Genomic DNA, 12,592 nt, shown 5'->3' on the forward strand with positions numbered 1-12,592 from the left:
TACAGATATGAGGTTTAATATCATGGCAGCTTTGTCCAGGTGACCTACAGCTGCCGCCAAATCTCTCCAGAACCACCTTAGTTGCATTTTCCACCTCTTCTTGTAGTCTCTGGGTTTCTTTGGTGCGGCGATCAAGCTCATCACTGTCAATACATAGAAGCTCAGGCTTAGACTAACTCATACAGTGAATTCAGTTCAGATTTGTTTACTAATGGTACCCACTGCAGCACAGCCTGATTTATTTTCTTTGATCAAAACAGAATGTTTTAAGCCTAATCGTTAAAGCTGTGAGGAAGACTGCCATGCATCAAAACCAGGACCTGGCTCCACAGGAGAGGATAGCTGAAGGCTCTGCCTCCCACTTTACTTAAAGCACAGTGAACCACAAGTAAGCCTGACAGGGCAGTCTTACAATGAAGTGCTCTGTTAGGATAATATGGTACTATGAGGTCTCTAAGATATTAAGATAAGATAAGATAAGATAAGATAAGATAAGATAACCTTTATTAGTCCCACACGTGGGAAATTTGTTTTGTCAGAGCAGGAAGTGGACAGTGCAAAAGTTACGAGGCAAAAATTAGAATACAATAAGAATAAATACAGTACACAACTGTACAGAATAGAATAAAATAAAATACTATATACAGTAGAATAAAATAAAATAAATATACAATAAGATAAAAATAGAATACAAATACAAATACTATATACAACTGAGTAAAAATACAACGATGACAGAAAGGATTATTGCACTTAGTATTATTGCATATGTATGGATGTGTGTGCTTGATCAGTTAAAGTCTTTATTATGGAGTCTGACAGCAGTGGGGAGGAAAGACCTGCGAAATCTCTCCGTCCCACACCGTGGGTGCCGCAGTCTCCCACTGAAGGAGCTGCTCAGTGCTGTCACAGTCTGCTGCATGGGGTGGGAGATGTTGTCCATCAGGGATGACAGCTTAGCCGCCGTTCTCCTGTCACTCACCACCTCCACTGGGTCCAGAGGGCATCCTAGAACAGAGCTGGCCCTTCGGATCACCCTGTTCAGTCTCTTCCTGTCCCCAGCAGAGATGCTGCCGCCCCAGCAGACCACACCATAAAAGATAGCAGAAGCCACAACAGAGTCATAGAATTTCTTCAGGAGTGGGCCCTCCACTCCAAACGACCTGAGTCTCCGCAGCAGGTACAGCCTGCTCTGCCCTTTCCTGTAGAGGGCGTCTGAGTTATGAGTCCAGTCCAGTCTATTGTTCAGATGAACACCAAGGTACCTGTAGCTGTCCACAGCCTCAATGTCCATACCTTGGATGTTCAGTGGTTGCAGTGGAGAATGCTTGTGCCTGCGGAAGTCTACCACCAGTTCCTTGGTTTTACTGGCGTTGATCTGGAGGTAGTTCAGCTGGCACCAGTCCACAAAGTCTTGGGTCAGACCTCTGTACTCCTTGTCGTCCCCATCAGTGATGAGGCCGACTATTGCAGAGTCATCAGAGAACTTCTGCAGGAAGCACTGGGTGGAATTGTGGGAGAAGTCTGCAGTGTAGATGGTGAAGAGGAACGGAGCCAGAACCATTCCCTATTCAATTTTGGCTTCAACAGGGAGCCAACACGGGACAAATGCGATCTCTCTTTCCAGTCCCTGTTAATACTCTTGCTGCTGTGACTTGGATGACGATTTGATGATTTGGATGCTTTTTCAGGGAGCTTTTAGAACAGCCGGATTAATAGGAATTATAACAGTCCATCCAAGAGTGGCACATGCATGATCTACCTTTCAGTTCACTGTGAGACAGGACATTTTTAATCTTGACAATACAGTGCAATAGAGTGAAAGAAGCAAGTCTAAGTTCTTTTTTTTAATGTTTATCTTTCATTGGGTCTGTCCTTTAGCATCTTTGGGACAAAAAACGTAGTGCGCGTCATTTTTTCAGTGCAAAAGCTGTTAAGTTATGGTGAGGAACCTTACCTCAGCTCCTCCAGTGTCACACTGTTGAATCTCAACGGAAGAGGGCCATCATGGGGATCTGTAAAGTAAATAGGAACCGTCCAAGTTACTGAAACAAAGTTTAGCATACTAACAGGCAATACTTTGCTTATTTAGCTTACCAGCGGTTCCAGTTCCTGCCGCTGTTGCTGTTCTATCTTTCGCTGTGTAATGGTATCGTAAAACGTTAGTGCCACTATTGATGGAAAGCCTATAGCTCTGGGGCTCAGAGGGCTGGGACCCCGTGGAAGACATCTCATTTTTTATGTCAAGTCATTGATTAAGACATTTACAAGAACCTGGAAATGACAACTGCTAACGAGTTGCTAGAGCGCGCAGTTTCATCACCATGGAAACAGCATCGGTGGTAGTGACGTGTCATGCGCAAAAGCATCGGCTCTAATTGGAAGAGCCAACTCCCATCATATTTGCCAAATAAAGATAAAATATGAGGCTACAGATGGTAATATATTAAGAGCAATTGGGAGCCAAAAGAGCCAGCTCTTCTTTGGGAGCCGTGCCACAAGAGCCATCACTAATCCGTAGCTAATTTGGCCGACGTAGTTGAGCGGTCTTTGAGTGTAACCGTTAAAATATAATGACAGACTTGTATGTGAAAGTCAGAACCGATGAACTGCAAGTTTATCGGTTAAGTGACCGTAAACCGTAAACATAAGTACTGCCGACGACTGTCACCGCCAACAGGCGCCTTTTTGTGCCACTTTGTGACGCCAACAGGCAAGACGTTGCGTTTCTAGAGATGCATGATGGTTAAAGTAGTTTTCCCCAGCAGGTCCGGAGCTGCTTGTTTATTACGGGCGGCGGGGAAGGGGTCGTCGCTCTTCGACGGTGATCGAGGTCTTATTTTATTATTTCTCGTCAATCATCCCAATCAAAATGGAAACATGGAGGAGTGAAATCTAAATTGAAGTCACGGAGCTGTTACTATCCTGCACGCCTTCCGCTCCTGGGCAAGGTAAAACGACTGCTTGATTAGCGCTAGCTAAGTTAGCTTACGCTGGAGTACTTTGTGTGGGTGACGCCCCCGAATGTTTTTTGGTTTTTTTTTTGGCAATTATTGATGTTTTTGTTTTTCAAAACACAATTTCTAAAACCCAAAAGAAGGAAATAGCCTAGCTCTATTAACTCTGTAATATGAAATCATCTCCCTGTTTGGATTAGCCCGGTGACCTAGTTTCAGGTCAGTGGTCATTTAGCTCAAATATCTACATCTACTTCGATTTAGTGGTGGTTTAGTAGTTGTGCTTCGGCATATTTTATGCATTCACTTAATAAATCACTTATAATATTGTAACGATCGTCAGGTTATATACCAGATTAGTTATTTATTTATTTTTTCGTAGGGATACCGGACAGCCTGTAGGTGTGGTTTAGGAGGCAACAGTTACAGTCAACATAGGGTTACTCTGACAGTCTCTTGGATACAAATATTACACTGTGTTGTTTTCCAGATGAGGGATCTTCAGGACGTTGACAGTTTGCTCTTGAAAGAGTTGAAGTCATGCTGTGCGACAGAGTACAACTTTCTTCCCAGGGAGACTGGCCTGAAGTTGATGGAGTCTGCCTCCACAGAGGTAGCCCACTGACCTACTTTTGTTTTTGTGGAGTTTTTTTTAAAGCTGTGTTTGCAGGCATATGTGTTTGCTAAAATGACTGCTATTTTCAGTGATGCCTTTCTAATATATAGTGGTACATTTGTAGAATCACAGCGGAGTATCTGCAAAATGCAGAGACACCAGAGTGGAAGAACTGTGGAGCCTGACCAGCTTCTTTGGCTACTGCACCCAAACTTTTGTTCAAGCTGTCAATTTACTTGATAGATTTCTCACCATTATGAAAGTAAGAATTCCAAGTTAAACGCCAAGACTGCAACTGTGCATGTTTAATGCCCTTTAGTCTCCTTTGACTTTGATTCATTGGATTTTGGCTCATTTCTGTTGATGATAGGTGCAGCCTAAGCATTTGCCCTGTATTGGAGTTTGCTGTCTTCACATTGCTGCCAAAATGGTTGAGGAGGAAAGCAATGTCTCACCCACTCATGAGCTTATTCGCATCAGCCAAAGCAAGTTCACCGTGTCAGACCTGTGTCGTATGGAGAAGATCATCTCAGAGAAGCTCAGTGTGGAGCCCAAAGCAGTGACAGCCTTAACCTTTCTACACCTCTACTACTCCGCCTTCACATCCCTGTCTGCTGGAAGGTAAATATTTTTTTGTATTTACTTTTTCTTGTTGCTAATGCTGCTCCAGACTGATTGGAGCTGGTCAAATAGTTACTGCTGACTGAGGCTTGTACTAGCAGATCACATTAGGATTCCCTCTATATTTTAAGGGAGGAGATCCCAAGCATTGGGAGACTGGAAGCCCAGCTAAAAGCCTGCTTATGCCGGCTTGTTTTCTCTAAAGCAAAAGTAAGCAAGGTGACACTTTTACAGCATAGCAGCATTAGTTTGGAGTATCAGGACTAATTAATCTGTTCTTCTTCACAGCCATCCGTGCTGGCGCTGGCCCTCATTGCTCAGGAATTTGAAGCCCCCCAGTCAGTCATGTTGTTGAAGACTGTCCAGCAGTTCCAAAGACATGTAAAGGTATGAAGAGAATAGGGTGCGGCAGCTAAATCCTCTCTCAAACAGTCAGTATTATTCCATCATAATATATTAGTAACAAGGGTATTATCAGGGTATTATCATATTAGTTTTTAGTTTTTATAGTGTACTTTTCACAAGAAAAATTTTGTTTGATGATATTTTAGCTCATCGAGCTGAAGGTTTAATGTACTTATGAGTCAGGAGTCCGTCATCCATCCATGCATCTGTTCACAGTTCACAAGAATTGCGACTCCTGCTACAATATTGGTCATTATTTAATCAGGATTGCACATAATTATCACCTAATGCGTCTTCACCCAACTTTTGCCCAAGGTCAAGGTCACATTTTTAATTCTTTTCTTTCTTTCTTTTTCTTTCAATGGGAAGCAACTCGGGAATTGTGATGGAGCCAGATGAGCTTCCACATCCCTGATGTTGTGGTTTTTAATGTTTTGGCAGTTTCACTGTAGTCTTATCATAGCTGTGAAATGAGAATTTGAAGCTATTTATATTTAGACTTTTTCTTCCAACTCGTTTGGCACCAACTTTTCTGTCTCCAGCCAAAAACATGTTGTCTTTGTTTCACCTATCCCTGTGTTTGGAGGAGCTGTCTCACCCCACTCAACATGAAAGTCCAAACAGAAACGGTGCGACCAGACATGACTGCAAAACAAGTCTAATTTTTATTAAAACTGAAAAATTTACAAGCAGCAGACAAAGTCTCTCCCTTAGAGACATGGTGACCACTAATATGCTTTTAAAACCCTTAAAAATCCAGTCTAACCTATAAACAAAAGTCAAGAGTAAATGTTACTCCCCCAGATGAAGCACCTGTATCTGGTGTGTAAACGTAGCCTGTTATATTTTTAAAGATAATTGTGTTCAGAAAACTTGTTTGCAGTTTGGCCGGTGTAATCCCGCGGAGACTGTAAAATGTGTAAAATTACTTATTGTTGCCTGGCCAAATGCATGTAGAGTGCATGGGAAAACTGTTAAAAAATATATATTTTAAGGCCATTCCTGTTTGTAACCTCTCAGATGTTTCCTGTTTTTCTTCTTCTCTTCAGATCAGTGACAGTGAGCTACTCCACTGGAAGGAACATGTGGCCAAGTGCATGGTGGAGTACCGCTCGAGCGAATGCAACAAACCAGACAACAAAAAGCTTGTTTGGATCGTGTCAAGGAGGACGGCTCAGAATCTCCAAACTAGTCACTTCAGTGTGCCCGGTCTGCCAACTATTCCCGAGAGAAGCTGGGATGAAAGCGAGAGGTTAATAGTTAATCTTTTCTACTTTCTTTGTGTTATAATGATTTCTCGGGTGTGCTGGGCTCCTTGGAAAACTAAATGGGATAATTATGGTAAAATCAGGTCAGAATATTTTCCACAGCTCATGTGTAGCACACAGCAAATGTATTCACATTAATGGAATGCAGTGGTTTAGAAGAGGTAACTACAGGAAACAGCACAGTCGATAGCAATGAACGCTTAGGAGTTTTAGCCGATCTCTTCTCATATCAGTGCAATCTAACATCGCACGGACTTTATACTAGGATACAGTTTATGTTAGACTGCTATGTTTATCCTTTGATCCTCTGTCCTGCATATTGACTCTCTCTAGTGTACATAATTTGACACAAAATTCTCACAATAAAACATGCCCTAAAAAAGAGATGTGTGCTCTATGGATGCAACTGTATTAAAAAGTGATGATAAGATGGATCAGCAGGTGAAAAAATAGATTCGCCTTTTATTTTTCCACCATGCTTATTGTATTTACTTTGTAAGAGGATCTGTAAAGCTGCATTCAGATAACACAAATTTGTCCTTCACATATTAGTACTAACATGCATACTTTGTGTGTGTGTGTGTGTTTTGTTTTGTTTTTTCAAGATCCAGCAGGTTAGAGCCTGCAGAACTGCTGTGTACAAATGGCTTAAGAAAAGTCAAAACGTCATTTTTCAAGTTCTAATTTTACAGCAGAATTGTAAAAATGATTGGTTAAATATGTGCTGAAGAAGAATTATTCTCAATTAACTTTCAATTAGGTTATGGTTAGCATTAATAGAACTCTGGACTCATTATTCCCTTAGTTGATTTCACTACTAAACCAAAACCAGAAACATTAAAAGAGTGAGGCGTGGCTCTTGGAGAGCAAAGATGGTGGTAGAAATGTAGAAACTTCCAGAGGAAAATAAAAACAAAGACTAACTTTACTCTGTGAGTTAGGACTCTGCATTTTGAACCTGAATTCTAAGGGTTTTAGCAACCGCTGTATCAAATATGTTTTCTCTTTTATTCCTTTTTGAATGTTTTTTGCTCACACTAGCAGGGAAGCTACATCTACAAACTGTAGACAGAAACACACACCCAAAAATCTTATTATTAGTAGAAGGTCACCTACAAATATGATAAAACATCAGTCCCAGAAAGTTAATTCTGTTCATCTGGACGTAATGTTTTCTGACGCCGTGTCCAGATGAACAGATTCAACTTTCTGGGATTGCTTTATCTGACTGGCTGAGCATGCATCAAAATGTAGAACATTACTCACTAAAATTGAACAGTGAAGACTCCACTTCACTGAGTCACATTAACCAAAGTGAGGCAGAGCGATTGGCTAAAGCTGCTTATGATGGGACACTGTCCTATTGTGTGAGGCAGCCACACCCATAATTCCACCATCAGCTTCACGCAGCCACGAGAGGCACTTCAGTTTTTCTGCTGCGGAGGTTGCTGCTTGTTTAAAACCTTATTTTAGGTCAAATCAGGAAAGCTTCTAGGTGTTTTTCTATCAGATATAACAGATTCTGTTCAAGATTAAGATTTTATCTAGCAGTAACCAATGAAATCAAAGTCAATTTGGAAAATGCTATAAAAATAACGGTGCTGGTGCTGTTTCGAGTGGGACTTTGCTTAAATCCCATTCAAAATGACTGTAAGTAGGGTTGTAACGATTAAACAAAGGAAACATTGAGTATTAATGCTGTCTTGTCTCATAGCGAGGACTCCTGTGAGGACATGAGCTGCGAAGAGGACAGCCCATGCGGCTCGTTAGGAAGCGACGGTGAAGGAGCCTTCTTCCCTTCCACTTTTCTCAACTGCAGAGAATAACGACTCCCAGTTGTGCAGTAACACCAGATGTGTATTTGTCCCCTGAACTGTAACAGATTTCAGGGCAGACCTGTGTGTTTCACTTGTGTATCGTGTATCGTATGTATGCCAAGTGACGGGTTTGGATTATTAAGTGCCTGTGTTAATTCATTTTACTGTTATTCTGATGTAAAACAAACTAAAAAACAAAAACATATCATAATAGTGCAAAATAGAAATTTGCAATATCTCGGCAGCTCAATGGCAATACATGTGAATGTCTTCTGTTTGTGTCTAAACTCGACACATTCCAGGAAAACTAGTGAGGCACAAGTAACAACTTTAGGATGTCAGTAATTAGACACCTTCACTGTTGAGTACCAGCTAACACACTAGCACATCCACATCCTTTTATTGTTTCTTAATATATATTATATGCCACACATACTCACAGTATTCTGCAGATGTCAGTGTGCTAACTAACAAATGTTATTCTAATGTGAAATATATGACGTTGTGGTGGGAAAATACCAGCCTGTAAATGCATGGATGATTTTTAATATGTGACAGTGAATGTTTTCATGTTTACCAAGATAAGCTTACTGAAAAAAACATTTTAAAAAAATGTACATAACATGTAAAAAAATAAGAAAAAAACATGGTGCTCAATGTGTATTGTATTAAGATATAATGTGAAATATGTTGGAAGGTCAGTAATAATCCCTCCAATTAAAAAAATACTTTTTAAGTGTTTTGTTCTGTTTTTATTTTCTTACTTTTTGAGGTTTTGTCAAGTCTTATCATTTTGACCTCTAAGATTAATTCAGTTAGATTTGTTTTTGTCTCAAAGTGTATTATGAAGACCCTACAACCCTTATAATGGCAAAAAAAAAAAATCCCCCAACCCAACATTCAAATGATCACCTTTGAGCAGCACTTTCGGACAGTGGGGAAGAAGAACTCTCTTTTAACAGGAAGAGAGCTGCTGTCTTGGGCTAGTAGGTGAGGGGAAAGAGAAGAGACAAAATAGAAGAACAAAGCTATAGGAGAGAGTAGACATGCAACGCATTACATGGAGAAGTGGCAGATAACTGAAAGACTGAGAAAAGGGTTTTAATTTAATCTTTTAAATTTTTAAGAATATTGAAAGAAAGCAGTTCTACATATTTGTTTAATGTGGATGTGAAGATTCTACACCGGGAACAGGCTCAGTATTGTCCAAATTTAGACGTAACCCTGAACTGCTGGTTTGTTTATTTGCGTGTTTAAAAGTGGAATCACGGCCCTTGAGGGGAGTTTTCTGTATTTTTAGCTTTTTTTTCTTTTTATTTTGTGTTTACTGTGTTTTGTGTCACAGAATCACGTGATGCCTTCAGATTCCATAGTTTAGGGTGACGTCAATAAGGGGGTATAGCTCAGTGGTAGAGCATTTGACTGCAGATCAAGAGGTCTCCGGTTCAAATCCGGATGCCCCCTTCTTCTAGCAAAATAGATGTTGCTATGGGAAATAATCTGTGACGAATGAGTATTTTGGCTTGCTGATATTACAAATAGATATATCTATTATAAATAATAATGCACTACAAAACTTAGCCTGAGCACCCCAAAAAGTTAATTCTGTTTAGCTGGCATGACTGAAACTAGCCCACAGAATGATCAAGAAACTGACCTCACAGCTAGTTTCAGTCATTGTGCAAAGGTACTGTTTATAAGGTTGGGGGCACCTGCAGTCAGCTGAGACTGATGAAGTCACTTGGATGAGTGACGAAACGTTTCTCCCACTGAAAACGCTACGTCCAGATGAACAGAATCAACCTTTGGAGATTTACTTACCTGGATGATTGAGAATGCATCAAGACAGTTCAACACCTCCAAATTTAGAATTATGTTCTTTAAAGCTTGAATTTGACATGGAGTTTTGTCCTTCTTACCACTGACGTTAAAAGTAATTTAAGATTAATTTTAGAAGTATGTACCTTGAGGAGCTTCAAATAGTATGAAACCCATGCTATCCCTCTACTGCACAGCGTTGCCCTGAGGCAACAAACCACATTTTCATGCTTTACACTGGCCCTTCAAAAAAACCCTTCTTTTTTTCAAATAATGCCACCAGGCACATGTCTTTCCAATAAAATGATGAGTTGAAGGTGGTGTGACTTTTAATTGGGGGGCAAGCTGCACTACATGAAAGCGGAACCGGCTGTTCAAACCCCCACAAGGCTGCCCGCTGGATTCGAAGCGACGGGACGAGGTGCGACCTCTCACAACGAACGTAATATGGTCAACACCTTGGAGACGCTTACAGCTGCTGTGAAGGCTCAAAGCAACAACATTGAGCGTATGAGGGGAAACATCAGAGAGAGGCCTGCTCAAAATGAGACCCTTGAGCGACAGTTGGAAAACATCGCGGAACGGATCACTGCAGTTGTGAGGTCTCAGAATCAAAAGACTGACAACACCACGGAACAGAAGTTTGATACCATCATGGGGAGGCTCGCAGCTCTTCAACGGGAGATCGAGAGACCAGCCTCGGAGTGCTAGAATTCGAGCTGCTCACAAAGGAGAAATCAACAATACTCAACATTTGGACACCACGGCCCCAGCTGCAGGCCCAAGGCTGGAGCCCACCAAAACAACTCCCTGATAACGACTGTGTGATGACTATTCTTCCCGCCCCATGAAGGACACCTGGATTGGCTGGAGGACTGTTTACTTAGCCTGATAGGCCGAAGGACACTGTCTCAGCTAAACTATGGACACGCACACACACACACTTACACTGATAAGCACTCACTCATCCCCCTCCCTTTCCAACGCCTTCGATGCTTGTGCCCTACCGGGGATGATAGCAGTCAACTGGACCAGCACAGATGCTGCAGGACCGGATGCGCTGTCTACGCCGGCTCTCTCTTACCCTTTACCCGCCCTGTTGCTTGTCTCGTGTTTCTATGGTGTATTGATAGTCATGTGCTTTTGTGCTGAGGTGTTTTTTCTTTTATCAAACTGTTCTCCCACTAGGAGCTCAGTCTGAGTGGAGTTTTTTTTCTCCTCCTCTCCTCATGTAGTGTATTTTCGTTGTTTTTTTCCTATCAGCCTACCTTCTGACATGTCTGCCCAATGTGATGTTTGTGTAAAGTTGGTCAGAAGGTTCCTTTGTGAGTGCGCATGCGCCATTAGCGTGCTGCCTGCTGTAACCCCTAATTTCCCTCGGGATGAATAAAGTATTCTGATTCTGATTCTGATTCTGATGAGAGACATCTCTATTAGGAGGCAAAGATAAAGATCACTATTTTACATGTTTATAGTGAAATAAATGTATATTAAAAAATACTTGTATGTGCATGAATATGTAAAGAACCATATTTGATTGTTTGTTCTACTTTTTAAAATGTATTTATACTGTGAAAATGTTAATTTTCATTCGTTGCCTCAAGGCAACACTGCGCAGTTAGCCCAATTTTTTCAGGCAATATAATGCATTTGCATATGTGTGTAGAGATGTGTTTGTGTGCATTTATATGATCATAGTCAATGTTTTTTACTTTACAATCTACTCATAATTACAGGACATGGATGTGAATACCTTTTATGGAAGGAAACCAAGGGAATGTGCACTTTCTGTCCTCAGAAAGTGAGGACAGTGAGCTTTCAGGGAGTGACAGTGAAGTAAAGGAGTGGATCCCTGAATGAGGTTTGAGGGACACTTAGGAGCTCAGGGGTCCGTTGGTAAAGTAACTGTGTCTGTGTGTGTGTTAGTGGCCACATGGCAAGCAGGTCTGGCCCGGATCTAGTATCAAGTGGCACTGCTGGCTGACTTCTGGCATGATAAGACGTATATCATCCACATATGGGCCAGGCCTGGCATAGATGGCACTGTCTATGTGATGGCATGCCATATCTGGCTTGGTTGTGGTTTGGTTTATGAGGCCCAGGCCTACAGAAAACAGGTCTGGCTCAGATCTGGCATCAAGCTGGCATTTCTGACTGACTGGTGTTTTGGCTGAGTGTATATCAACCAGATGTGTGCCAGGTCTGGCAATGATGCCACTGTTTATGCGATGGCATGCCATATCTCAGGTGGTAGAGCAGGTTACAAACTGATTGAAGGTTAGTGGTTTGATCCCTGGCTCCTCCAGTCTGCATGTCAAGAGTGTGAATGTGTATGAATGTAGTTAGGAAGCACTCAGTTAAGCGAAAGTCGGTGAATGTGACATGTTGTATAGAGCACTTTAAGTAATCTGGGAGAGTACAAAAGCGCTATATAAAAATCAGTCTATTCACTGTCTGAACAGAACAACTGTCTGTTCTGGGCCAGCACAGGGCAAGCAGTGTGTCAACAACTGGCCCGTGGCTGCACACCACCTACACATGGCCCACATACCGCAATGAATGATGGCCCTTTGGTGGCCCAGATCAGGTTTGCCAGAGGTAATCCACACATGGGCTAGCAAAGGACCACCAGTGTGTCTGAAACTGGCCTTGTGCTGGCCCATGTGTGGGCCACCTCTGGCAAACCAGGTCTGGGCCACCAAAGGGCCGTCATTCTTTGCGGTATGTGGGCCATGTGTAGATCGCTTGAGAACCAGTCTTAATGATGCAGAGCTACTTGCTGTAGGGGGTGTAGCTCAGTGGTAGAGCATTTGACTATAGGTCAAGAGGTCTCCGGTTCAAATCTGGATGCCACCTTTTTTTTTAATATCACTTTTTAAGTATTAGGTTGGTACTACAGGAACTCTTTAGCTTAAACTATATATCTATATCTATCTATGTATTTATCTATATAGTTCCTGTAGTACAAATCTGATACTGTTTGTTAAACAGTGATACATGGTGCATATACATGGTCAATAAACGCAATTCTGATATTAAAAAAAAGGGGGCATCCGGACTTGAACCAGAGACCTCTTGATCTGCAGTCAA

At 41.6% G+C, this 12,592-nt stretch overlaps 2 protein-coding genes across 7 annotated transcripts in view; one reads left to right on the top strand and one right to left on the bottom strand.

The window, feature by feature from the left end:
• LOC308403702 (uncharacterized protein) overlaps window positions 1–2,477 on the bottom strand; it is a 31,449-nt gene extending 28,972 nt beyond the window's left edge. For all 5 annotated transcript variants that reach the window (XR_013972960.1, XR_013972961.1, XM_080893364.1 and 2 more), the window contains exons 1-3: window positions 2,098–2,477; window positions 1,958–2,015; window positions 4–143 (exon numbers count right to left, since the gene is read on the bottom strand). Coding sequence is in view for 3 of the 5 variants with exons in the window: in XM_080893364.1 (XP_080749490.1) it covers window positions 4–143; window positions 1,958–2,015; window positions 2,098–2,230 (331 nt within the window). In the remaining 2 variants the exon portion in view is untranslated. The remainder of the gene's footprint in view (window positions 1–3; window positions 144–1,957; window positions 2,016–2,097) is intronic.
• A 266-nt stretch (window positions 2,478–2,743) lies between these two features.
• Window positions 2,744–8,405, top strand: LOC308403738 (cyclin-G2-like). 2 transcript variants are annotated; one of them, XM_080893425.1, is made up of 8 exons: window positions 2,746–2,951; window positions 3,448–3,570; window positions 3,698–3,835; window positions 3,944–4,194; window positions 4,326–4,404; window positions 4,483–4,581; window positions 5,649–5,851; window positions 7,582–8,405. In XM_080893425.1, exons 2-8 carry the CDS (start codon window positions 3,448–3,450, stop codon window positions 7,691–7,693), a joined length of 1,005 nt encoding a protein of 334 aa, XP_080749551.1. In that variant the 5' UTR covers window positions 2,746–2,951; the 3' UTR covers window positions 7,694–8,405. The 2 variants fall into 2 exon arrangements, with proteins under 2 accessions (XP_080749552.1, XP_080749551.1); XM_080893426.1 differs by lacking the exon at window positions 3,698–3,835 and having other exon boundaries at window positions 2,744–2,951.
• Window positions 8,406–12,592: the final 4,187 nt, after the last annotated feature.

This window comes from Rhamphochromis sp. 'chilingali', assembly GCF_963969265.1.
Source record: "Rhamphochromis sp. 'chilingali' genome assembly, chromosome: 10".
In the NCBI taxonomy this organism is placed as follows: Eukaryota; Metazoa; Chordata; class Actinopteri; order Cichliformes; family Cichlidae; genus Rhamphochromis; species Rhamphochromis sp. 'chilingali'.